We start from the raw sequence: 27,777 nt of genomic DNA, 5'->3' as shown, positions 1-27,777 counted from the left end.
AACAGTTGCAGTGTGCAGATGAGGAACTAAGACCTTTTTTGGGATGTAGGAAGGCATTCATCCATAAGCCTACAGCTGGGAAATCCTCCCAACACCAGATTATTAGGTGCTGTTTAATGGGGAGTTTTCTGATCCCCCTTGCCAAAGTTGTGTTTTCAGATGTCAGAAGTGGTGGAGCAGGTGTCACACACAGTCTCTACTCTGATAGACTTTACTGTGACAGGGTATTTTCGCAAATTGTATCTTTCTGGCAACTGTTATGCTTTCATGGACTACTTTTTCCTCTCTGTGTATTTGCAAGGAGGTTTTTTTTTGTTGTTGTTAGGAGTGGGTAGCATCTGACAGGGTTTTGAAGTGTGAAATTTAAATGTGCCTGGTTTTGCAGCAGTGGCAAGACACAGAGTTGTTGTGATTCTTTGATGCTTGAGATGCAGGCAATCCCCCCCCATCCATAATCTTGTATAGAATGGAGTTTGTCAGCTTTACCTGAGGGTCTGGCTGGCTGCAAGGCGTCCATGGGCCAAATACCTCTGATGCTGGTACCAGTGGGAAGGTGGTGGGCATTCTTGGGAAGCTTAACACAGCAGCAGTAAGGTTTCACTGCTGCTTGGAGACAGAAAAGAAACTTCTGTAAAGGCTGAGCCAGCAGCACATATTTTAGGCTGTGTCAGGTGAGCTCTGACATATTTTTCTGCAGTGGTTAAAGGCCGTTCCTGTAACTGTCTGCCTGCTGGACGTTGCTGCTTACAGTTAAGGTCAGCAGGACAGAGTATGTGCCAGCACTATAGATGCCCTGGTTCAGGTTCATGGTAGCTTAAACTGCATAGACTAATACAAACTGCTTCATTTGGTAGGGGAGAGAGGTAAAACTCTGCCAAAAGTAGTCCAGTCCTCTCTGCAGCATTCCCTTGAATGCAATTGAAATGCTTCATTTTACAAGGCAAGTGAAATGTCTCATTTGGATGTGTGTAATAGCTTTAGAAAAAACACCCTGTCAGTATTTGAGGTCAGGATGTAATGAGAAACTGAGAGTGATCTGCTGCAGGTAGTGCATTTGGAAATTTGTATCAGAAATTAATGACCCATTTATATAAGGGATTTTGTAGTTTGTTGAGATTTTTTTTTCATTGATTTCTTTTTCTTGGAAGTCTTTTGGCATGATTTGCAATGACATCTCAGGAGCAGAAATGGAAGCAGGAGATGGTGGAGAAAGACAAAGCATGTAAGCTGACACTCAAGCTGAGTATCTCTCATATACAGTATGTTTTCTATCTTTTAAATTTATTACTTGTATTAACTTAATCTTGGTCAGTGCAGAAAATTTTCTGTCAGAGATCTTTCTCCAACCATTCTTTTGTGTGCATGGTGTTGGTGACATGTAAAGTACTGTTCTCCACTGCCTTTAGGTGCCTTTCGGGCTCAGCTGTGGGTTCTGTTTTGATGTTCCACAACTCACACAGAAAGAAGCTTTGCTGAAGAGCTGAGGATGAGAATGTAGCAGCTCAAACTTAGATCCAGGCCTGGAGATAAAACTTGTAAACCTCAGTGGGACTATTTTGTTCATAAAATTCTGGGTATGGTGTAGTCTTTTGCCACAGGGTCAGAAACTAAGTCATTGCTAAATACTGAGATTAAAATAACACCAGAGAAAAAACACTAGTTAAGTCAATAAATCAGTTGGTGCTACAATGAGAAATTTAAATTTGTTAACTGTTAAGTATAGCCATAAAGGATGATGCATTTAAAAATTAGTGCAGCATTGACATTTTCTTTTTAATGTATCATCTGTATTTTATGTAACAAGCAGTGCTGGACTGAGTTATATAAACGAGCAAGTGTTTCATAAATGTTATTTCAATTATCTGTCCTTGGAGAAGGTGAATGAAAAATAGCTCCAAGTCTGTTTTAGCATCTTCATTTTGACAGTTGTAAAATGCATATTAATGAAGTATGTGAAGTATAGAGAAATGGGTCCATTTGTAAAAGCTGGTGTCCTCTTAGTTCTTTATCTTAAAAGGGAAAGAAAAAAGAGAAAGGAAGAAAGATGCAGAGGGTATGTTTCATGTAGCATGCCAGGTGTTTTTGAAATAGCTTGCAGTTGCAAGCTAGCTGAATCAGCACCACATTTATTGGTGGAAGGTTATAATCATAGTAACACCTGCAGTGTACAGCAAAGAAGAGACACATCAAATTCTGGCAAGGTGTTGAATGAAGTTTTGATGTCTGGTTTTAAATCAAGTCAGGGCATTGCTACAAAGAGTAGAATTGGCTAAGTAGTCAAGTTTAATCAGCAAAATTAATTTCAATTTCAATAATTATTTAACTAGTATATTTGAAGAAACCTTAGTTGAGAGGCACGAGGCTTTCACAGAGTATCATTATTTGGGTTCATTTGCTTCATACAAGATGCAGTTTTAAAATGTACAATTTTGGTGCAAAATTGATGACACATGTTGAAAAAGAACCTGAGGATTTAAAGTGACAGAGATCTTTTCCCATTACTTAGTCATTTTTATAGATTAATAAATTTTTAAAGCCAGAAGAGTTTGTTACCTCCCTTAGTGAGCTTGTTTCTGTGTTGTGTGTTTGGTTCTTCAGGAACTTTTTTTGTTAGTGTTGTTATGAGGGGCTGGATCAGATTAAGTGTATTTGAATCAGTATGCAAGAGTGCATTGACATTACAAAGTCTGCTCTGTACTGGATACAAGAGCAAGCCAGTTGAATTCCTTAACTGTTCCTTACCATACAGTTACCCCTTAAACAGAGAATAGGACCCATCCAGCATGGGTTTGATGTCACTAGATAGAAGCCATGCTTTTATGAGAAGCAGCAAGGGAGATGAAGACTTAGAGTAACTTTAGAGCTGACTTTTCCGGTCTGCATGGAAAAAGTTATCATCTGTATCTCTTGTTCTTTGCTCCTTCAGCATGAGAAGTAGCTGACAGCAAAAGACAAGAAGTACATTGAAAAAAATTGTCTAGGGACTACAGGCTACAAGTATTTCTCAACACCTTTCTTTTGTTATTGGAACACACTAAGTATTGGAAATAGAATTGCCCTGAACTTACCTTCTGAGTGATCTTCCTGCCTGCTCTGTCCAGATGTTTTTAATTCTGCTTCTAGCCTTTGGGTGGGCTTGACAAAGAAACTAATTTGAGCTCTTTCATTTTTGATGCAAGGAGGGACAGGAAGGGCAACCTTCCGCTCCGAGATACCAGCAGACAGTAAGGCCTTCCCAGTGACACAGTGGCCCAGCTGCCAAGAAGGCTTATCAGACATAGTGAGACTCCAGTCTTGGCTAAGCATTTGAGCCACTGACTTAATACAAGTAAAAGGTATTTGAGCTCTAATAGAGCATCTATTCATAGTGTAGTAAGATGGAGATGGCACGAGCAACCTTACTTACTTCAAGCATGTCTTTTTAATAGCTGGCAATGGAAATGGTTACTTTTGTCTTTTGGCGCTTCCTCAGACCAAAACTCAAATGAACTTCTTTTTCTTCTTTCTGTTATCTCTTCCCCATATACTTCCTCAGCTCTCATCTCTTTAGTTAGAAAATGGGTGCATACAGAAATTAATTGTAAGATTTAAAAGTTGTCAGTGAATACTGCAAGTGAAGTGCTTAATTTCTGGAGTTTGAACTCTACTAAACTTCGGTGTTTCAAAGAAGAAGTTGAGAGAGGATTGTTTAAGGGCATTAAAAGAGATTTAGAAGAATTTTTGGAACACATATCAGTCCACATAGCAAATGCTCAAATGGGGAAAAGGAGATGTTCCAATTAAAATGAACTTAAGGGTTTATTCTCATATATCTATACCTTTTTATCAGTGTACAATAGAGTTAAAGATAGTGACCAAACCATGCTTGTATTTCATTTGACTTAGTCTTTGCTGTAATTCTTTGTGTGGGATTTAATTTTAAAATGTGAAGATTCAGCTCTGTTCCTTAGTGAAATTTAGGGCAGTTGGTTTTGATGGAAGCAAGAATAGGCAACGGGACTCCTTTCCCTGTGTGTTTAACTCTTCATTATGTGGTAGAGTCACCCAGCCACATAACTGGAAATAGAAAGCATATTGCAGGATTTCTTAATCATACGCAAATTCCATTCATGTGCCCAAGTTTTCAGAGAAGACTTAGAGATTTAAATCTACAGACCCTGTTAGTTTCAGTAGGAGCTGTGTGACTAAATCTTCTGAATTAGTTATGAATTAAAAACAAACAACAAACAGCCGTGCAGCGCTTGTCAGCCAACCTCCTGGCACATTTAGCTGCTTTTTAGGACTGCATTAATTGATAAATTCTTTTGGCTAAAATTGAGGATGCTGGTGAATGAGAAAACAGGAGCTGTTGAGTTCATCTAAGGTACTCCTGCTCTTCATAGCCTCAGAACAGGGTATGGGATACATGGCTGAGAGCAGTGTGATATGCCTTTTATCCAGATTCATAGCTATAAGGCATTTTTAAATGTGCTTGCAGAACTAATCTGGGGAAGGTAGGAAATTTGGACTAGATTTACCTTTGGCAGGATTGAGCACTGCTGTGCAGGACATTGTGTTCTCATTTTTCTCTAATGCTTACAGGTAAGCATATGCAATTAGTCATTACAGGTGTAGCTTTGACAGGTTGGGACTAAAACCTCCAAATTAATCTCTTTGATTTTTTTCTCATTTCAGAGACACTACTCTCCTCTGAATAAAGATGGCAGAAATCAATTCTCATGTAAATATCAAGGAAAAGGTAGGTTCAAGTTACAGTACAATACAAACCAAAATTATATTTGCATACCTATTTAATTACTGCTCTTTCCAACACTGTTTACATACTGAACTTTATTATGTATTGACTCTGTGCATGAAGTTAAGTACACACACAGATATTGATAAGACTAATCTGAATCTTGCGTGACAAGAAGCATTTTTACTTTTTTGCAGAGAGACTGTTTTGTCAGCTAGAGTTCTCTTATTCCTTTGTAATTCCTGTGCACACTGATGGTGTGGAGAACAGTACTTTGGGATGATTGCTGCTGTACAAAATGCAACCATCAAAGAAACATGCCCTTTAGAAATAATTTTCTGCCAAAAAATGTTATACTTATAATATTTAAAGCAATTCCTAAAAGTGCAGGACCTGCGAAGAGTAGATTACTTTTTCCTGTGAAAGTATGTCTGCTTTTAAATGCATTCCATGTGCTTGAGTCTTCTCCATATCCTTAGCTAGAGCCTTGTCACCCTTTCAGGAGCAGTAAAGGACCTAACGCTAATTAGGATATGAGGTAGGTCAGGAGATCTTTTGTGACTCCCAGCAGTCAGATTGTGAAGAGACCATCTAACCACAGAATTTCTTTTTCTCTGTCTCTTCTTATGGGAAAAGTTCCTTACCTGTTGCACTGCCCAGGTGCCTGTTTCTTGAGTAGTTTTACATTATATTTGTTGTTAACATCTGTGTTGCTCATTGTGCTTGAGGATTTGCATATCAATATGAATCTCTGTCTTGGTGATGAATGTCTTCCTTAGTACTTAATAAAAGCACACGGTTTTAAAATTGAGTAGAATGATGATTTTGTAGTAGAAAGTAATGTCATTGAATTCTTTTCCCTGATGCCAGAGTACAGTAATTCTGAAAATACAACTCAATAAATCAACTGAAGCTCTGCATACTTACTGTGTAGCTTGAATTTTTAATTTAAATCAGTTTTACAAGTGCAGGATTTTACAAATCATATGTTTGTCTTTTGCAAGTTTAAGAATGAAGAACTGCAACAGGATTTTTATTCACGGTAGATATCTGCTGTTCCAAGTGTGATATCAGCTGGAGTGCCCCAAATCAAATGTTTGTGAGCATATGCATTTTAAGGCAGGAAAATAATGGAATCAATACACTCTGTTATAAATTGCTCCACTCTTTATTCCTGCATCTTCCATCATTATTTAGTGCCACTAAATCCCTATGCCAAATTGAGAACTTAGTTTAATAGCAATTGAAATTGTTTTGCAAAATCACTGGGTTTTATTCTGGAAAATATAAATTAATAACCTAATGCATCAAGGGTTGGTGACCGAACAGTGTAAGCCTCATGCAATCTACATACCACAGTTGAGAAGGTGTTGTGCTCAGAGAGCCATTGCACCTGGGCAAGTCCCTTGTGTTTTAAAACACAATTGCAGTGGCTCTGTTTGGTATCTTGTATTTGGTTTACATACACAGCACAAAGATTTGGTATCTTAGTATTTGTATGGGCAGCAACAAACTGAGTAACTATGAAGTGACTGTAGCTTCAGAGGTCTTTGAGTGATGCACTAGAAATACAAGGAAAAAGTTGAATAAGTCCTGCAGAGTTGCTTTGGATAATATTTGCAGATAAACTGCTAAAATGTGAGGATTTCATTTGCATGTTTGAAAAGCAGACATATTTAGTGTGCTGGTAAGGTAGTCAAAATCACATCCCTTTCTCACTTAGCTTACAGAGCTTCCACAGTCATGCCTCACAACACTGAAGCAGAGTGAGTTTGATGTTTACTTTTATCTACCTTTTGGGAGGCAATATTTCTGGGTAAAAAATCCAAGGTTTATAAATATAGTACTTTGGCTGAGCTTCACAAATCCATTGCCCTCAATTTAAATACAATCAGGCCTGGTTTAAAAGAACAATCTGGAATACAGTCCCTTACCAGTTCTGCCTTTCATCTACCTTAGTGCTTGCAGATGATGATATACTTAAGACTTTGATTTTGCTAGGGCTTGTATGAAGCCAGAGGAGCTGTACATCTGCACACAAATACTTACTCATGTAAGTTTCTGCAAAAGTAGCACGCAAGTTTCTCCTTATATTTAAGGTTGTTTCACTGTGATAAAAGCGTGGTGAAAATCCCACGCAGATTTCAGGATGTTTGTTCTTTTGTTTGGGGGCGGGGCAGCAGTTGTTTGGGTTTTTTTTTCCAGTGGTGACCTTTCCCTGTTTTCTCTCCATAATCAGCTTCTAGTTATTCAAGAAAGTAAAATCTCTTCCACTGTTTTAAAAGTGGTGTGAGGCCAGTGCAGACATTTTGGACATTATGCTCCCAGCCAGGCTCTGTAAAGCCCCACCCCTGAATTTGAGTCATAAGAGAATGCTACTGTGGTAGTGATAATTCATTCTTGGCATTTCAGCTGAAATAGTTCATAGAGTCAATAGGTTAAACATTCTATTTTGTATCTTCTTTTTTCTCCCCCAAGAGATTTATATAAATGTTGGCCTGTGATGTTAGGAAGGCTAATGAAAGTTTCCATAGTTGGCAGAGACTCCTGCAGCTGTGATACTCTTGTGGGGGAGCCAGGACTGTTTCAATTACCATATTTTCACGTGCATAACCCACAGACTTTCTGGAATAACCTAAGTTCTGCATTTCAGCAGACACAAAGGTCATTAATTGCGTGCATAACCGGTATAAGAAGTTTGCCATCAGGACCTCTCTCAGAATAATTCCCTCTGCCCTGACCCTTGCTGTAGTCTTCCTTCACTATGCCACTCTCCCTCTTGCCTCTGATAACACTCATAATCATTTCTGTGCCTGAAAACAAGTAAGGACATTTTTTTTTGTATGAGAATTTTCAGAGACTGAGTGTTATACATAGTTCAGATCATATGCACAAAAGTTCACTGGATTAAGGGGTAAAATTAGCTAAACTCATTGGCTTGCATCCAAAACCCATAAAATCAAAGGAAGTATTCAAGCATTAACCTAGTGCATCACCAGAAGAGGTGCTGAGATTCTGAAGGCTTCCAAAGAAGAAGCAATTGGAGTGAGGAAGACAAGTGATGTATTGTCTCCTGCAACAATTAGGCCCTCTTAGTTTAACAAGAGAAGAGTGAGTATCAGGCACTTCGCAGAATAGCCATTCTTCTCTGGCATGTGACTTTGGTTTTGATCCAAAGGAATATCAGGAATTGTTTAAACTTCAGGACTTGCTTTTGGGCCCATCCTTTTTTTTTTTCTTTTTTTTTTTTTTCTTCTTTTTTTATTTTAAATTTGCTGTCAGATCTGCTGTCAGCTGGAATTAGCAAAATACTCATTCAGATGAAAATTCTCCTTTTGAGATTCTGTTAGGAGTGATGTTTTGCTGAAGTGCTCCTGAAAGACTTGCTTTCTCATTTGTCATTTCAAGTGTCAGAGCTGGAGGAGCAGATGAGCAGCACTGCATGAAGGAAATTTTATTCAGATGTGGTTTTGGAGGTTTCACAGTTTTGTTTGCATTACACTATAAATGTGGTTTTCATAAGCAATAGTCAGCATGCAAGGAAAGAGTAGGATTTAGAGTGGAAGGAATGGAAGTAGTATGTAAATTTGAAATCATGCATTACCAAAGCAGATAGCTTCCAATCTGTGATTTCACTTTCTCCTTTAAGTTGACCTTTGCAGCTGTTATTTGCCCTTGTGTTGAAGTAGATGGACTGTTCAAAGACCAAAAAAGGCTATTTGATCAAAATGCACTTTTGTCACTTGATGAGCCATTTAACTTGGATTAAGGATATCACATACTCATGTCTGTAAATGGTGCTGTCATCACTCAAGTAGAACAGTTCTTCCTAAGCCAAACTTCTCAGGAATCCTTAAATAACATATTAGAATGTCTGGCTTTCTATTTGATGGGTAAAGGTGAAATTATAAATCCATGACAAGTACATAAAGAAGTTTACTTTTTTAGAACTTTTTTTGGGGCTTACTAGGAATAAATGATCAGAAGGTATCAGGGTGATGAACAGATCATGTAACAGAAAGAGAGGCACAGATCTGATCAAAGCTGTCATTTTGCTCAAAGGTTATATTAGCAACACTTGTTCAGTTTGTCAGGATGAACTTAGTAAAGCTTCTGGAAAAATGTCTCTAATGTAAGAAATAGCCTCTTAATACAGCCAAGTCAAATTGTATTTATGAAATATGTTTGTGTACAAGTTCAAAACCTTTTTAAAAATTCTACCATTAAGTGGTTTTAAAATGCATTTTCTTGCTTAATGTAGCCAGGACATCTGCTAATGCTAAATTCCTAGATTATCAAAACCAGCAGTGTTCTGCTGGCAGCCCTTCTTCCCTGCTTCAATTGCAGGATTTGGGAGAATTTGAGGGTGTAATGGAATTGAATGATGTATATGTGTACGTAAAAATTTGCTACTGACATGCAGTAAAAGTGGGAAATGTCTGTGTTTATTGATAACCTTACTTATAAATTAATTTAGTTCTTAACTTAGGGAAAATCTGTTGATCTTAATATTTAGTGCAAAGTGAAGGTGGATCAGTGTTAGTTTTCCTAACCAAGCTTGAATAAGAATATTTCTGTGTAAGTGACCATAATAGTAACTTACTTCAAGGGGATTAGAGCAGCTGTGTTTAGGGGTTTCAGAACAGCCGTGAGCTTTCAGCAAAGAAGTTTAATTTGTCACTATGTCAGAAATACATAAACAAACTCTCTGAACCCCGGATATGTTACTTATTCACCAGAAACATCCTCTTTGAGATGATGCCAAGGGGGACCAGATGGAGCAGAGCAGCAAACAGGCAGTGATTGAGTCCATGTTGTTACAGTTGCCTGGGAACCATTTGAAACTTGACAGAGAAAGTAAAGGGCTTAGAGGAACACACATCACTGTCAGCTTGGTTCTGCATGTGGCATAGGTAATCTGGTGTCACAACTTCCAGGCAGGCTGTTTCTTTTTGAGCTTGACTTACCTGGAAAGTCTTGTGAGATGGTTGTTTCTGAGGACTTAGAGTCAGCTACCATGAGAGGGTAGAATTCAGCATCCTTTCCTGTGCACTGTATTCCTCCAAAGTAACCTGTCACTGATTCATTATATATATATATGTGTGTTTGTGTGTATATATGTTTGTGTACATATATATATATATATATATATTTTTTTTTTTTAGGTGAGCCAAAAATTTGCCCCAAGTGAGATGTTTAACAGTAATCATCACAAAAATATTCAAGTATATCTGATCAGACCTTGAGGATTTTATTGTTAGGTAGAAGCTTATCTGAGAGGACTTGAAACCTTTTTCAATTTTGATTCCATTTCTGGGCAGTCTTCAACATTTTTTGTAAGAGACAGATAAAAACATCCTCATGACTGTGGAATTCTGGTCCTGATGAGACACAGTCTGGCTCAAATTGCAGCAAGCATTAGCAGGACTTGAGCTCTGGATCGGGTTTAAATGGAGGTGGACCTGGGTTCTGTCTGTCATGTTCTTGACTGTATACAGTTTTTTTTCAAGATCACAGATTTATATTTTAGATCTGTGATTGCTTTAAAGTAATTTCAGTAAGCTGAAATTCTGAGAAAGTTTTCTTAGTAAACAAGTAATGTGCCTTCCTGTTAGGCTACAGGAGGGAAAGCCCAGGAATTTAACTGCTGTCAGTGACAGATTCTCAACTAATGCTGACATTAATAGCATTAATTATCTGTGGTTCTGAAGGTATGTTACTGCATTCTCTTGGTGTCTCGGAATGCTGTCTAGTGTCCAGATGATGACAGCAGTTCACTGGGAATCTACACTGGATAAAAACAGGATGTTTCACAAAATAATTAGTCTGGTAATGCTGTTTCTCCTATGATCAGGTTTCAGTAGGTAGGGAAAAAAAGTTTTTTCCTACATAAATGGAAATCTAATAGAGTCGACTGCTGAGTTAGCCTTTGCAGAATGGCATTAATGCAGTACCTTTGCCTGGTAAGGGAGTCTTTTGCTCTGTTACTTTCTTTCATACTTTAGGATGCTAAATATTTTTTAAAGGAGTTTGGTGTTGAGAAGTCATAAATACCAGATGATTCTAGTTGGATAATCTGTTGCTTACATGTTAAGAAGATGGATATGCTGAGTTTGAGGACTATCAGTTTAGAGAGAGAAAGTTAGGAGTTACCTCCTGCCTTGGCATCATCCTATCACATCTGTAATAAAAATGAGCTCTATACAGATTTTTGGATTGGAAAATGATGGACTTCTCTCAAGCAGCTGAAGGTTTGTTAGCAGGTGAGGTGTACAGCTGTACTAGCACAAGGGCTGTTTTATCACCTGAGCTAGCAGCTGAACCAGAGAGGAGCCAGCATACCTGGAGTGGCTGGATCCAGATCACACTGAGCCCTGCAGTGTAAGTCCACCTTGTCATCTTGCATTTGTCAAGCATTCCTGGAGCTTTGATATGCTTCTGTTCATCACAGTCTGTGTTAGGTCTCTTATGACCTACAGTTGGAAAAGCATTTGTATTAGGCTTATGCTGACAGGAAGTTTCCCATCCCTCCCTTTGGGTTTTTCTTTTTTATCACTAGGTCCCTTTCTGGAAACAAATGGGACACTTTTTGCATGGGGGGACACAGCTGAGCTTCAGACCCAGAAATCTACATATATATTTGAAATCAGGGTTAAAGGACTAAGGGGTACAATATCAGGGACCTTTATCAGAAATTTGCATTTCTAGGTGAAGGCTGTCATATAGCCTGGTCTCCCTCCATATACCTTCTCCTCCTCCCAGATATACTGTCAGCTCACAATCTGAGTCTTGTAACCATATGTCAGTAATTTCTGTCCAGAAATTGCTGACATTTACATTGCCTGTGTACAACGGTTCTAATGTCTTTTAGTTTAAAACGTTGGTAAAACAGTGCATATGTTGTAGACTTATCTTGCTTATGTTGTCTGGCAGGCAGATCTTTGTCTTTGAAATTCCAGAAGTGTGGTAACATGATGCTATTTTGTTCCCAAAAATTTACAAGACAAATTGGAGCAAGACGAATTTACAAGACAAGGATGGAGCAAAACCTTTTGGGATCTCTGTTCTTTTGGTTCTGAACTGAGATGCTTTCATATATAAATATAAATATATATATATATATATGTATGCATGTATGTGTGTGTGTATTAATTTTGATGCACCATACTGATTGCAAATTTTAGTTTTCATCTACTCACCCACTTAAATCACTGCACAAATCTGGAAAGGAGAAATTCTAACCTTAGATATCATGGGTATCACAGCATACATACGAAAGGGAAGCATATTAAAAAAAGTCTAAACAGCTTCTGATTTGGGATTTTCTAGGTCTTGGATGCTTTTCTTTGCAATCTGATGTTCTTTTCCCGAGGAATTATTTCATTGAACTTGACAATTTTTAATGTTTTCCAGATAGAAAGATAAACAAATGTATTTTTTGTGCAACAGACAACAAAAAATATTGTTGGGTTTTGGCAGTAGAAATGTTGAGCTTTACAGTATATTAATTCCCTAAATCAAATTTTTTAATAGTTCAACTAAACCAGTTGAACTGGCTGTGTCCACAGTGTTGTCATATGCTAAATTTCTTTTCTCTGTACTGTTAAGCATTTTCCCTAAGATCATCATCCTGGTTTTTTTTTTGTTTTTTTTTTTTTTGGGTTACCTCCACAACTAAAATGTTTGCATAACGATTTGGTATTTAATTATAGTATTAGTTGGATGAAACACAGTTTAGCTTTTAATTCTGGTTTTTCTATAATAAAAAATTCTTAACAAAGATCACACAGTGCAAACAGAAAGTCTTCGGTTGGTTTTGTAGTCTAAAACATAGCCAGCTTGGTTGAGTTCTTGTATGTCAATGTCTTCTACCTTACAAATATTCTTCTTTTTAGTTTCCAGAATGCACTGTGTGGCAAGTTGCCTGATCCTCTGAATAAGATCTTAGCCTGACTTGGTTGTTTCAGATGCTTCCTGAGGCTTGCAGACTTTTCATAGCAAAGTAGGACCTAGAAGCCATGTGAGATCCTTGTGCTTATGTTTAAAGTTGGTTAGAATACTCTAGATATTTCTTTTACTATTTTTCCTGTAAGCAGTTACCACAAGGAGATTATGCAATTTTGAGTAGGCAGAGAGACAATTCACATGATTGTGAAAGAGGGGAGTTTTTTGTGAGAATATGAAGATGTAATCCACATGGTGAAAATGTTTGAGAGCTACGAGCTTGAACATAAAGTGACTGCAGCTTGTGGCCTGCTCTACCTTAGTGTCTTTGCCAACTTTTATTGTGGAGCCAGCTCGGTTCACACTTGTTGCAGCTTTATCAGTAAATAGCATGCCTGTGCCCACAATCACTTGATTAATTAACTCCTCTTTCCAGTGCTTTCTCTTCACATCCTATTGATTTGGGTTAGTTTTCACTTGGCTGCCTGCAGTGCATAGCAGAGAGCTATACTCCTTACTTCCTTCCCCATGCATGCATGTCAGCTGAAGGGAGAAACTTGAGCAGACAGGGGATTTTCTGCATAGTTTCTGGCAACAACAACCTCTGGTTCAAGCAGTCCACTTGTCAGCTTACTCTGTATGAACTTTAACATAAAGTTACCCCTGTTTAGTAGATACTCTAAAGCAGCTTCTGTTGGCTGGGGACCGAGCTTGTGGGCCAGCGTGGTTCAGTCATAGCGTGGCAACGCTAGACACACAATGGGATAGGCCTCTGGGAAAAGGCCCTTGGGAAGTAGGCAAGCACTTCAGCTCCACTGCCTTCTAAATTATGAATTTGGCCAGGACTGTCCAAGGCTGGACTTGCTACCTGAGAGGTGCTGTGGGTGAATGTGAAGCTGCAGAGAAGGGTGTGATGGGATGATGGACAGGAGCACAGTAAATCATCCTCAGTAGCTGTACTAATATGTACTGAAAGCAAGCATGAGCCTTTTGCAGTTCTGATGCGGAGTCCAGTAGGCATCAGGAATCTGAGCTGTCCCATCACTGCATTCAGAGACATGCTGTACTCCTGGTTTATGGTAGTATACAGGACGGGGAAACACAGTGCTTGAGGAGTGGGGTGAACATACTACAGCAAAATAAGATTTTTTTTGTCAAATCTGAGCACTTAAGTGTTCCCAATCACCTTCTGATGTCCCTGTTGATGGAGACTCCATAGAGATTGTCCTTCAGCACCTAACTGGGCAGCTAAGACAAGGTAGTGTGAATGCGTTTGCCGTGTGAGCCAGCCTAATGCCCTTAAACAGCTCTACCTTCACGTATTACGTTTTTGCAATTATATTTCACAGTACAATAATAAGACCACACTGTTTCACGATTAGCATGATGACATTGGAATGCAGTAAATAAAGTACACCCTAATCAAGGATGTATTCCCACAGAAAGATGACAAAGGAGGGTGCCAGATAAACATTTGCAGGACAATAACGAGTTTCTGATTGTAAATATGTGCTGGATATCTTGACATGGAAGCTCATAAAGCTAATTTGGAACAGCTAAACTGGTTTGACAGAGTCTCTCATTTTTTGTCATAGGCTTTTGTTTTGTTAATTATGTTTAAATAAAAAAAATATTTTTTGTTAAAATTACTTTGGTCTGATCTAGGAAAATTGTTATAGCATTAAAATAAAAAAGCAACAAAGTTTCATGTAGCTGTTTGCTTTCAGCTATAACATATAGGGTGAGAAAATAAATTATGATGTGATTTCAGTAGAAATATGTTATCAAAACATCATGAGTTGAATTCCACTTGGTACCAATGGATACTGACAGTATAGCAGTAGCAAATGCTGTGAAATTTAAGCATTGTGTGCCAGAGTCATCTGTGGGTGTAACACTTCATCCATCAGCAGTTTCCTGAAGGAAGTATTTGGCATCCCATGTCCTTTGTTCAGGATTTTGTTACACAAGCTTCCTGGTCACTTGTAAATGGAACAGCAAACTGAAATAATGTTAAGCAGCCACTAGAACTTTTAAAAATTATATTGTTCTCTTTTATCCTCTGACTGTTTTTATGCATATGACTGTTTTTCAGATGCTAAAAAAAATCAGTCGTAACTTCGATGTAGCAAGGCCATGCAAGAGCCTTGTTGTAGAATTTGTGTGCCCACTAAATTTGCATAGGTAATATGTTGAGATACTTGGCACCAAATAGACCATTTAGGAAAGGAGCATAAGGCCAAATTCTGTCAGTTGAATTAAGCTAGTTCTTCTGCTGTGACTGAGAGTTGGATTTGTTTCCAGGATTACTGGCTACCAGTTCTGTGATTTGATGTCATGAAGAAATCGCTTCACTATGTGCATGGCTGGGTGAGGATAGAATGGGTATTGCTTTGTGCAGAGAGATACATTGCGGTGTGCTTGTGAGCACATCAGTGTAAGAGGCATTTATATAAACATGCATTGGCACAGGTACCTTATAGTCTAAAGGAGTATGATAAATTCATGTGGTTGTCTTCCTTTACTTACAGATCAATGCAATCCGATCAATTGTTCCAAACAAAAGCAATAATGAGATAGTTCTGGTGTTGCAGCAATATGATAACAATGTAGACAAGGCTGTTCAAGCTTTCATGGATGGTGAGTACAATGTACCTTTTTCACTAATTCAATCACATGCCAAGTATTTGTTGTCTCTAGTGGCTGAAAATATATTCTGTAGTTCTTCTGAAATCTGATGTGTGACACTTGTTAATTATAAAAAATTGATCCTCCTGGCTGCATCTCTGCTTCTTCATAGTATGAGTTCGACATGGTTGTTCATCTCTTCTAACTGACTTTGCCATTCTTGAAGCCATTCTTACTGCAGACCTGCTTCTTTATTCTGCATAAAAGTTAATGCTTTTTAAAGTAATATGTCAGGAAATTATTCACTACTGAAGATACAATAACTAAGAACAATTTGGAATAGTTCTGAAGCACATAACCAGGCCCCTAAACCCCTGAACTTGATGCATACATTGACATTCAAACCTCAATCTGAATTTTGCAAATAGCCTTGACATTTATAATGGCTGAACCAAGACTCCATTGAAAGTTTGAGCCATTTAAACTTGGATCCATGTTTGTATTTTGCGTCATGAAACCACCTCTAATGAAAGGTCACTTGTATTTTAATATCACTTTCCTGGTAAATATATATATTCAAGTATTTTGAGCTTTCACCAGAATCTGTGAGAAACCCTTTGCAAAAGTAATGGCATACCATGAGCAATCTTTTGAAAAATTTTTGTTGCTTGGGGTTACATAGATAGTAGAAGTTTGGTGGTCTCACATGGCCCTGTATATCTTTAAAATGCCTCATTTTTGCTATATCAGCAAGTTGTTGAATTCATGCCTATTTTACTTCAAAATATTTTTGGGGTTGATTTGGAATAACTTACTAAATTGTATCAGCCAAAAAGCATCATTGTATACTAGGAATTATCAATATGCAAAAAGCAGATGCAAGCAAACTGGACTATATATAAATGTGTCAAAATTCTTCCATCAGATCTATATGGTTCTTTTTGCTTCAGGCAGCTGCACAGACAGTTACATTCTGAGGGATGTATTGAAATTGCATTTGTGTGTGCACACACACACAGATAAAAAGGGAAGTGTGATGCATCCAGTTAATAAAAACAATAATTTTGTTTTCCTGTAATGTATGTCTTGGGGAAGGTAGTGGAGGACTGTTTGATGACTATTCAGTAAGTTGCTTTTACTTTATTTTGTCGTAAGTTACGATAGCTTGCTTGTGGCTTAGGAATTGTTTCCAATGGTTTCTCAAAAGAGGAAGTTCTTTCATCACCTGCTGTAAAGAAGAAACAGGGCAAACACAAGCTTTGCAAGAAGTGCAATAAAGTCATGAAGAAAAGCAAGCTGTTATACCTGAGTTCAGATGAGCTTTGTTTGAACTTCACCAGTTCATGATTACTGTTCAGAAGTCTTTGTGAGGGAGTATATAAAAAGTGCTAATATTTGTTACTGTCTGGAAAGAGCAGAAAAGATATGTATCCACGTAGCTGCCACTGTGGATAGAATGAACAACTGAAATATTTTTTCACACAAATGACAGAAATTGCTAAGATTGAAATAACGCTCGCTGAGAAGTCCTGCAGTGAAAAACATTGGGGTGGCCATACTGAGTGGAAAGGTTGAGCCACCTCCATGCAGTGCTTCTCTCAGAGGTGCTGCTTGCTGAATCCAGAAATAGTCAAATTTAGTTTCCTGTTATGCTTCATATCTGGAGTGATATTTAGGTGATCCCTCTGTTATGAATTTTATTCTATATGTAGAATTTTATTTATATGAAAGAGGGTTCAAATGTTTTATTTGCTATGCTAGTTTACCTAATTAAGTATAACCAGAAGGTCTGTTCAGCTGCTTTGTAGATGTGTTTGAGAAAATATACTGGTGTATTCAAATGAGGACTTTGGGGTTTGGACAGTTAGTGCATTTCCAATTGGAAGAAAGAGAGGTTAGTTGGATGAATCCTTAAAGTAACTCTCAGCATGCATAGTATTCACAGGAAAGCTGAGGGAAGCAAAGCAAAGACACCACCAGCCAACACAAAAAGGGTGTTGTTTGCTACTGTGAAAACAGTTACCAAAGCTGTCACATGAAATCACATATTTTCAGCAGCATGGAGTAAAATGGGGAGCAAATGTTTATTACTTGATACAGAAACATGGTGCCTGTCAAAAGATGAGGTATCTTTAGGAGAGGGGATTGTACTTACATGTACATAAGTGTATGTGTAACTAAATGTAAATATGTATATAGTTATACATGAAATAGAAGTTGTCTTAGCCTTCTATCTGCATATCATGTCATTTAGCAGATAAAATCCATCATGGCTTTGATGGATTCCATGCAAGTTTTTTCACAATTTAACAGATTTGGCATAGCAAGATACGTAATCTTTCCTATTGAGTGTGACAGGCTCACCAGATAATCTTGGATCTGGTTTATTGTGATAGAAAAGTAATTGTGGTACATCTGAAAGCCTCACACCCTCACATGTCTTTGGCTGAATACAGGTTAACAACTCATGGTGGTCTGAAAACAGCAATTCTTCTTAATACTAATATCAAGATTTCACTGAAAGGATTGAGAAGAATGGCTGAGTATGAAATCCACTTGAAAAGGCAAATAATGGAGTATTTACTGGATTTGTGAAGTGATGGTAAAATGGTTGTTAAATTCAAGCAGAAGACCTTTAATCTGCTGGCATTTAAAAATATTATTGTAGCAGATGCTGCCATAGTAGTTTGAATGACAGTTCAGACTGTGTGCTTACCATGAGATCTATTTTCAACACTAGGCTGCAGGAGAACAAAATGATGATGTTTGTTAGAAGAAGAGTTTTCTTCTAACATGGCAGCAGGCACTGGTCTGACCAAGGCTCTGCCTGCTTTGTTCCATAAATTTATCTAAGCAACTCATTATGGCTGACAGGCAGAATTTCAAGTATAACTGTAATTATTTTTCAGTATAATTTTTTACCATTCTTTTCTGCCAGGCCTAAGTTTACACTGTTTGTGTGATGCAGATTTTATGCAAAAGTCCACGAAATTACTCTTTTGGATGCTAATGTTTTACTTTTTATACTCTTATGTCTTCCGAAGATCACAGGTAACACATAGAAAATATGTGATAAAAATGCCCAAAGTTTTTAAAACTTTTGGATGCTCTAGAGTCAGGGTGGACTATTTAGCGTACTCATTGTTGACTCTGGGTGCTGAGATACTTTCCTTTTCAGCTAAGAAATTTGAGTGTTGATTTTTCCTGGTGATGTGCTAATGTTTTAAGTTAGGCACACAATCACTTTGTGCAGTGAAGTTCATAAAAAACCAGTAGTGCCAAGTAGACCATCCACTATAAGTAGTGAAATCAAAACAGGTAACTGAGAAGAAGAAAGGCAGCAGTGTCCATTTTGTTCTCCCCACATAAGAGAATTCACAAGAAATTGAAATGCTCCTCAGCTAAGAGACTAGAAACTGATCATGAGCACACGGTTCTTTTTCATAGCTGAACTTTTGCTGAAATGTTTTATCTTTCTCTAGGCAGTGCAACTCAGGTTCTAAAGGAATGGAATATGACAGGGAAAAAGAAGGTAAGAATTTGCTCTTTAGAGTCAAGGCATTTAAATCACTTGTCAGCTGTCTGTACTTGAGTTGTACTACTTTGGGTCGGTACTTGGCCTTTTCCAGCACCAGTGACTTCATTCACACCTGTAGATAGTACTTGAAAGCAAATTTGTGTACTATTTTTAATCCTATTCTTCTGTCATTTTCTCACTAAGCCCAGTGTTCTGAGCAAATTTCTGGGACAGCACATGTGTGTGCTGGGTGTGGGACCCTGGACAAACACAGGACAAATCCCAAAACAGCCCATGCACAGAAACACTTCTAATAAGAAACTGTATCCTGGACAGTCACAGCCACTTACAGTGCTCAATGTACTGATTGCATTTTGAATTTGTACAATTTGCATTGAGTGATGTCTCTGTTCTTGTGATATTTCTCCATTTAGAACAATAGGAGAAAAAGAAGCAAATCTAAACAGCACCAAGGCAATAAAGATGCTAAAAACAAGAATAGTGGACCTGAGAAGGCATCCCAAGAGCCTCAGCAAATAAATGACTGCCATATGAACGGATGCCCTAAGGACAACTCTGGCCGTGGTTCTGCCAATCAGAAACTGGAAACCACTTCTCCTGAGAACAAAGGCTCCGGATTTGTAGGGTCAGCACTGGACTGTCAAGAAATCAGAGGTCAGTTCATCTGACAGAGAGCACCTTTTCAAGTGGCAGTAGCTAAGCCTTCATTGACATAAATGCCATGGTATTTTTATTGCCATGAAGATGTTGTAGAGATGTTTTTGTGGAAAAATAGGACACATAACTATCAGTGTCATACCAATAGATTAATATCTGCACAGTGTTCATCTTGCAGTATGTTTCCTTGCAAAATGTCTTTCTTCTCCTATAGACAGCCCAGCTGATAGTGTCAAATTGTTAGCAAAATGATTAAATCCCTCATGTGGGGTAAAGAGATCTGAGCACTATGACTTTTTGGCATATTACTGGATTTCTATATTGCTTAGTCCAAACTAGTCCATTTTTTCTTTTTCTCATCTTCCCTACACAGGCTAGACTTCCACTGGCTTTTCCTAGCAGGGAAGGGAGGGCCTTTGTGATGTGGAGAGGCACTCTGATAGCCTTTTAGTACAAGCACTTAATTTCTCACAGGGGTCTATTTATCTAGTTACCATTTCTGAAACTGGGAGGGGCAGAAACACAGAAAATTCTTCCTTGCTGTGGTAAGTACAGTTACGATTATATCAACACCAGTATGAAGAAACTCACTGCTCTGGGGCAGAAACTCTGTGAAAGCTTTTGCCCACAAGTTCATAAAGCTCATATTTAATTGTTGTCAGTACTGGTACTGTTTCTTCAGCTCTTCACATTTCAGACATTTGACAGGCCTGGATTATTGCTGCTGTTAGTGTTTTCTTCCTGTGCCTTAAGAATTTTGCTTGAAACCCCTTTTTCCATGGTTACAAATACAGGTCTCAAACCCCATTTTAAAGGAATATGCCAAAGTAATAATTGTCCTAAAATGAATTATCTGCTGCTTTCAGATTACTTTAGTGGTGCCAGCCTCTGGTTAATTAAATGAAGACTATGCAACCTATAGCAGCCAAACAAACTACTTACCAAGAAATTTTGTCCTAAAAATTTGATACCTCACTAAAAACCTGAGTTATGCTCCCAGCCCTTGCTAGACTTCCACTTAACTTTGGATAAAATATGCCATAAGCCAGAAAATTCTGCATTTCCATAATACTAAAAGCATTTTTGCCACTTATTTTTCAAGACACAAACATTTGTGGTATAAATCAGACTTCTTAGAGTGACATTTTTTGAAATGATACATGCATGAATAAAAATATGTAGACTTAATTGCCTGTGCATGGGGAGTGTTTTCTAGGGGATACAGAAGGCGAGAAGAGTATCTGTGCTGTTAGTGATCTTTTTATGGGTCAGTGGGATTGAATCCTGCTTTTTTTTCCTCTCTTTGAAGCAGTTACAAGTTAGTTGTCCATATAAAGGGCAAAAAGTATCTCAAAATTTTTCTGTGCTTTTGCAAGTGGCAGATGAGAAATTATGATAGCTTTACAATTTTTTTTCAACTTAAACACATCTCTCCTGTTTCAATAACAAGGAGAGAGCTTTCAAACAAAAGACAGAAAAGAAAAGAAATGGAGAGAAAGGAAAACCTGAAACTTGAATATTAAAGTCCCCCTTACATAGTAAAATAATTTCCTGGTAAATTTTTTAATAGTGAGAAGAAAATAATTTCTTCACTTTCTGTTGCACTAGTATCCTTTTCTTTGCTGCCAGTGTCATAACTACTTTCTTAGGGTCAAAAGCCACCTATATTCATATTATTACATTTGTGCTGAAGTGATCAGGATCTTCAGGGGCCAGCAGCTGTGCCCTTGCAGTTTCTGAGCAAGTCATACAGATTCTTCTGAAGCAGTGTGAAATGCTGAAGTGAGTCCAAAGTGCACCTGTTTCATATTGCTCTCTCTTGTCTTGTAATCTCCTTTGTATTGTCCTTGTCTGCCTTGTTTGTTTTGGTTCCTTCCCTATCAAATGAATGTTACTGTAGTCATTTGACCATCTCCTTCGGAGGGCTCACAGCACAGAAGGATCATACATGTCTGCTGAGAGTCCTAATACTTTCCTCCCCATGAGGAACATGAGGTTTAGGCTTTGCCTATACCAACTCCCAATCTGTGAGGACTTTCAGAGCCATAAAATCCTGGCAGCCTGGAAGAAACTTCAAGAGCCAGAAGGGAGGATGCAGCATTTCTCCATAGAAAATTAGGGAGGGAAACATTTGGCTATTTGCCTTTAGTTCAGGTATGCTTATTTCTTGCCATTATTCCATCTTTCTTTTTCTTAAACATCTTTAGTTGCTGTTACCCTTGCTGTGTATGGCCTTGTAAAGAAGCAGCATGAATGCACTGAAAGGATATTTACTGCTGCCTTGCCATGCTATTGCTTTTTCAGGGACCTTGGTAAAATCAGATCCTGACCTCTTCCCTACTTACTTTTCATGTAGCAAGATTTTTAAGGAATCTTTCAAACTTCCTGTTTATATCTCAGGGGAAATACAGCTTTTTTCTTCCTTCAACCTAAGAATCTATGAGGTTCACTTGATTTGAAAGGTATTGAATGGCAAGCTGAAGCAAAAAGATAAACCACTCATTTTGAAGATGGCAGCTCAGCATATTTCAGAGCAAGTTAATCTGGGCTGCTGCCATTAATTGGCAGGTGTGATCATACTTGACTGTTACTACAGCAGATGTCACATGATAGACTGGTGCTGAAGTTCCAAGCCACCACATACTGAACCATGTAAAAGTTTACTTGCAGCTACTCTTATCCATACTTCTGACTTTTCTTGCAGGTATTTGACAGAGACTTTGATTCCTAGATTTTGTTATACGTATGTCTTAGTTGGTACAAGTCTTCAGAGACTTGCTGCAGACTTTCTCAATCTATTCTTAGTTGTGTTGATTGTCTTCAGTCAAATTTGAAAGTTCATTTGCAGCATACAAAACTACTGTTTGCTAGCCTGTGTTGGTCATCTTTCTGCTGGGTTTCAAAGTAGCTTGTGTGTAGTTTTGGAAGAAACAGAGTCAAAGCATATTGCAGACAAAAGATGATCAGAAAGTTTAATTTAGAGTATAATTGTTGTTCTAGGTGACCTTCTTTAGGCTGTCAGGTTTGTAATTTGTCTTGACAAGTGTACCAAAGCTGCTAATTAAATACAGTAAAAACAGTTATGCACGTTAACAACAAATTTCAGAAGATCACATCTTAGGGACAGAACCTGAAAAGCCCTTTCTTTATAGGTCAGCTGATAGCTTGCTGGTTTCTAATTAGCTGTTAGAGTTATGGTAGCAAGGGCAGCCTTGATTTATAAAGAATGCTCTCTTTGCACTAGGGTGAGACGCAACCAGGGTTGAACAGGGTTAGTGGCACTTCTCTCAGAGGAGCGGTCCTCAGTGTGTGAGACCGGCATCAAACCTTTGATGTGTTCACACTGCATTGCTGGTGTTTCTTGGTTTCACAGAGTCACAGGTTTCTTTGACTTCTTTTATTACTTTCTTACATACTGTTTTATGCAAGATACCTTTTCTGTTCTTGGACTCAACCTTTTAAGGCCCTTAAAAGCTGATTTAAAATGTGAGCACTGATGTTCCTCCTTGTTCCTGTGGTGTTGCATGATTGCCATTAAATATACCAAGATGTGCTTTCCCCCTGTCCTAATGCCCAGGCTGAAAGAAGTCACTAGTTGATATGCTCTGCCTGTCCATGTGATATCCCTCAATCCCAGCAGTGTTTGTCCCATTCCATGGGCTGTAATCCAGCTGTTAATTTGACAAGTCCCTTTTCTCCATGCATCATCAGTTGAATAAAGTGATGCATTAAAAGCATCTTCAGAATGAAGAATTATTGAAGTGAGTACAAAAATTAGAAAAGTGAGTTAACACAACAAATCACTTTCTGTGCTTGTTTCCTTAACTAAAATTCACAGTGGCAGTAATAGCTGGCCTTGCCTGTCAGTTTTCACAGTCATGCTTTGGCTGCTTGTTCCTCGGTTATGATGCTGGTATCTCGAATCCCTTTGAAGTTTTGGAAAGAGGAAACCAGGTTGTGTTATGGCAGCCAAACAGACTCAGGCATTGTTATCTTATCCCTCTGAAGCTGTTGAACCCAGGAACCTAATCTTTGACATACGTTCATTTCCTGCTTGGTTCCTCTTAGCTGCAGCTTTTGATAGAAATCTGTAGTCAGGCAAGGTAAGTATTTCAGGTAGGAATGTTTAGTCAGTGCTTTTAAAATGCTTTTAGTAAAATTAGGAATATTTTTTTTGTGTGCTGTGTATATGCATATTTGGACAAATACTATAATTGGTAGCATGCTTCTTATGTTATGAGGTGTTTTCACCATTGGCAGGAAAGAGTTGATTTTTTTAATTGAGATTTTCTTTTATACACTGTTGAACTAAGGAAGTGTTCCAGTTAGTGTTTAATTACCAAAACAATTTCATTTGTTGTCATAGCTCTCTGAGGTTCTGTAGAATGTGTGCCAGGAGAACACCATAAAGACATTCTGACTTAACAGTAAGGGCTTCATACCTTTCTTAATCTTACAACTCCCTGTTTTCTTCCTTAATGGTTTCTTGCAGACAGAGAACGAGAACGCCAGAGAGTATCTGTGGAATCAAACCCAAAGACTGTGAATGGAGTAGAACAGCATGAGCCCCTTCAGTCATCAGTTCAACTCCAGTGTAACGTAGGCAGGCCAAAGTCAAAATCTTCCTCAGTTAAATCACCCAATGTGTCAACCCAGCTTGAAACAAAGACAGATGATTCAGTCAAAAAAAGAGGTAAATTTGGTCTCTGGTTCCTGTGTTCTGAGGTCAAAAACAGCTGAGGCCTCCAGGAAAAAAAGACCTCTGAATTCAATTAAGTTAAAAAAAGATGTGTTGAAAAGCATGAGCAGAATGTAACAAAATGAATTAAACAATTTATGCTCTATTTAACATATTAAAATGAATAATTTGAGCTAATAATGCCTTCCTAATATTTATTTGATTTGGGGGATGCATTTCAGCAAACATGTTTAGAAACTGAAGAGCACCAGGGAGGGACTATGAAAAAGTTGGATTTATGAACTTCAGTAGAATAACTGCTTCATTCTAATCTGGGCAAATAATATGTTGAACTATTCCTGGTGCCTCATTCAGAAAAACTAAAACCAACTTTCTGACTACCGTGCAATTTTTGTTTTCTATTTTAGGGCCAAACATTGAAAAGTCAGTAAAAGACTTGCAGCGTTGCACTGTTTCTCTAACCAGATACCGTGTGATGATCAAAGAGGAAGTGGATAATTCAGTGAAGAAGATCAAAGCTGCTTTTGCAGAATTACACAGCTGGTAGGTAAATCAGCTGCAGGGATCCATCAGCTCCACTTAGAAAAGGGACTAATTAAGCCACTGGTATTAGTGGGGAGGGGTCACTGACACCCTCTTTGTCTGCAGCATTTGGTTTCATTTAAAAAAACCCATGGTGCCATTAAGTAATGACACTCCTCACCAACTAGGAAGTAATATATGCATATATTGTATACATACATAAAGTTCTTTGAAAAAAACCCAGATTTTTTTACTCCTTAATTGTCCATCTTGACCTAATTCTTTTGTATCAGATTCAGTGGCGACATATATGAGCAAATGAAAGCTGTTCTAAATATCCTGTCTGGGATTTTCTGAAGTCACTTTTACCTTCTTTAAATCTCTTCTTTCTGTACTGCATCTTTGATCTTACCTCCTTTGGCAGACAGTCCTTTACTGTCTCTTCATGTCCCATCATCTTTGCTTCTTATCCTACCATTGTTCTCTTAACTTTCCCTCACAGTTCCTTCTAAGTTTCCCATCCATGATTTAACTTCCAATTTGCATCTCTAGTTCATTCTTTTTCCTCATTTTATGTCTTTAATCTATATTTTCATTATAATTTTGATTACTGCTGATCTTTATCATGTATACCTACACCTTTGAAAACTTACAGCAGAAATAATTGCTGTAGTAGCAAGTTGCATATTTGATATAGTCTTGTCATGGAAAAGTATTTCCTGCTTTGAGTTTCACTCAGCCTTGGTTAAGCATAGGTGTCATATAAAACCTATGTATTAGACAGTGTTGGAATAAAAAGAATAAATCATGTTAAAGTGTACAATACTTGGTTACAAATCAGAAGAGTGAAAAACCTTTCCCCTTTAATTCAATCACAGTATTTGTCAGTATTTTTATAGCATATCTTATTAAAGAGCAGTAGTATTGGCAGAAGTTTAACTTTGGACTTCAGTGGTGTATTCAGTGTCTTCAAAGATGCATCTAAAGTAACTTCAGGGCCATGGGGGCTCCACTTCTCTATGGGCAGAAAATCCAAGTGCTGCTGAGCTGATTTTGGGGAAGATTCTGGTTCACTGAGCCCCCAGTGTACTTTACTGTATAGCAGGGAGAGCTGTGTTTCTGTTTCTCCATTAAATGTGAGCTGTGATCACCCATTGTACTAAACTCAGTAATGTTGTCAGGATTGTTCTGGAGCCATTACAGTGATTTTTGGCTTATGAACTTACATGTAGTAATAAAATTTTTGGGATAGAAAAATTGAGCGGAGTTCATCAACTCCTTCTACCTTTTTTTGGTAGGTCTCAGAGGGGACCTTTTCTCTGAGAAAACTATAGTTGGAACTCATTTGATGAGTAGTTCACACTCATTTTTTTATTTTTGGTAGCAGTGTTAAAAATATTTTAGATCACATGTCTCACCTTGGCTGCTGGCAGTCACAGGCAATTCAGTCTTTAAGCAATTGTCACTCTGATCATGGAACAGACTTAGAATTCTGTCATGATCTAAAGGTGCAGGAAAGTAGTAAGTTCAGAACTGAAATTCTTCATTTTTCATGTATCCATATTTTAGTTGGAAAACCAGTAAAGTGTATTGCCTAATATTAAAATACCTCAAAAGAGTTTGTAAATGCAAGTACTTAAAATTATGAAAATAACCTGGAAAACTTTTCAATAGGTTTCATTTCATTTTGCCTCCTACCAGCTTCAGTCCCTAAATTATTGAAGTGCAGTCTGCTGGAAGCTCTAGAATCTAACAGATCTGTGGTCTGAATATTTGTGCCTCAGAATAACATTGCAATGAGGACAGTACAATGTCAGGAGATGTTTATGGAAATCTCAGTGCTGGCTGTGTTGCTTTTGGCAGCTCATAAGTCTAACATTTAGGTTTTTCTTCAAATGAATGAAGTAGATTTTTTTTTGTTTAAACAGTAAACTGCCTGACTTAACACGTTCTTTGCTAAAATTAAAGAGAGTTTTGTGATATTTCTTATGATTTTGTGGCCTAAACTTTGAGGAAGATGGGCACAGTTGTTTTAATGCCTTGTCTCCAAAAACTCCCTGACAGCTGCTGTAGATTTATTGGATTTGGGTAGAAATCACCTGAACCAGTGATACATACAGCTTCAGACCTCATTCAAGGATCACATTCTGTCCCTGAGATGCAGGGTTTAGTGTGCGTTTATTTACATGGGAGTTTCCTTGCTCCAGAATTGAACAGAAAATCCCCAGTGCTAGCAGGAGGATAAGGTTTTAAGTGAGCATATTTATTATTCTCCTTTGGTGTGGAGTTTCACTGTGACACAGTCGACTTATAATGAAAAAATTAAGGAATTCAGCTAAACTGTTGCTCCCAGAATGCTATGGAATGGCCAAAGTAAGGGCATGATGTCAGGTCTCCATTGTGACCATGATTCCAAAGCTTTTTCCAAGTTCCTCTCCCAGTTCCTGCAGGAGTGTGGGCTGGTTGAGATGGACAGAACTGCCAGGAATACTGGAATGAGCTCAGTACTGTAACCCCTTCCTGTTACACACAGCTGTCAGCACCTAAGGGGTTTTAGTGAAACTAAATGAAGTCAGAAGCTTTTATCTTGCATTGCAGCTGAATGCTGAAACACATACTGATTTGTCTCTTTTGGGTTTATTTTTCTTCCTTTGATAATAGGATATAATACCACTTTTGTGTCCTTTTTTGCTATCAAGGTCAGAATTAAAACTGCATTGCAAGACTCAGTAATATTTTTTACTGTCTGATGATCTGTTTTGTTTTTTTTTAAACTTTCCTTATTTTACTAATCACAGAAAGAATGAAGAATGGAAATATAATATCATGTATCTTCCTCCTACTTCCAGACTGTAAATGAAACTATTATTATGGAGTTAAATGAATAGCACATGTGGCCTAAGATGTCCTGAAAGCTTCAGCAGAAATATTCACAAGAACTTCTCCTTTTAACAGCAGAAACTATTGAGTGATAGCTGCCAGTGAAAATCCATGTTTCTCTCTGGCTCAGTATTTCACAGCTTGACCTAGCCAACAGGGAAGTTACTCCTGAAC

At 37.9% G+C, this 27,777-nt stretch overlaps 1 protein-coding gene across 3 annotated transcripts in view; it reads left to right on the top strand.

Moving 5' to 3' along the window:
* SPATS2L (spermatogenesis associated serine rich 2 like) overlaps window positions 1-27,777 on the top strand; it is a 79,049-nt gene that overhangs the window by 31,855 nt on the left and 19,417 nt on the right. For all 3 annotated transcript variants that reach the window (XM_041473428.1, XM_041473429.1, XM_041473430.1), the window contains exons 3-8: window positions 4,675-4,738; window positions 15,211-15,319; window positions 18,790-18,839; window positions 19,259-19,499; window positions 23,995-24,195; window positions 24,609-24,744. In XM_041473428.1, the coding sequence (XP_041329362.1) occupies window positions 4,700-4,738; window positions 15,211-15,319; window positions 18,790-18,839; window positions 19,259-19,499; window positions 23,995-24,195; window positions 24,609-24,744 (776 nt within the window). In that variant the 5' untranslated portion in view covers window positions 4,675-4,699. The remainder of the gene's footprint in view (window positions 1-4,674; window positions 4,739-15,210; window positions 15,320-18,789; window positions 18,840-19,258; window positions 19,500-23,994; window positions 24,196-24,608; window positions 24,745-27,777) is intronic.

This window comes from Pyrgilauda ruficollis, unplaced genomic scaffold (assembly GCF_017590135.1).
Source record: "Pyrgilauda ruficollis isolate IOZ18807 unplaced genomic scaffold, ASM1759013v1 scaffold3, whole genome shotgun sequence".
NCBI lineage: Eukaryota > Metazoa > Chordata > Aves > Passeriformes > Passeridae > Pyrgilauda > Pyrgilauda ruficollis.
This window is presented reverse-complemented; position numbering and strand designations above follow the sequence as displayed.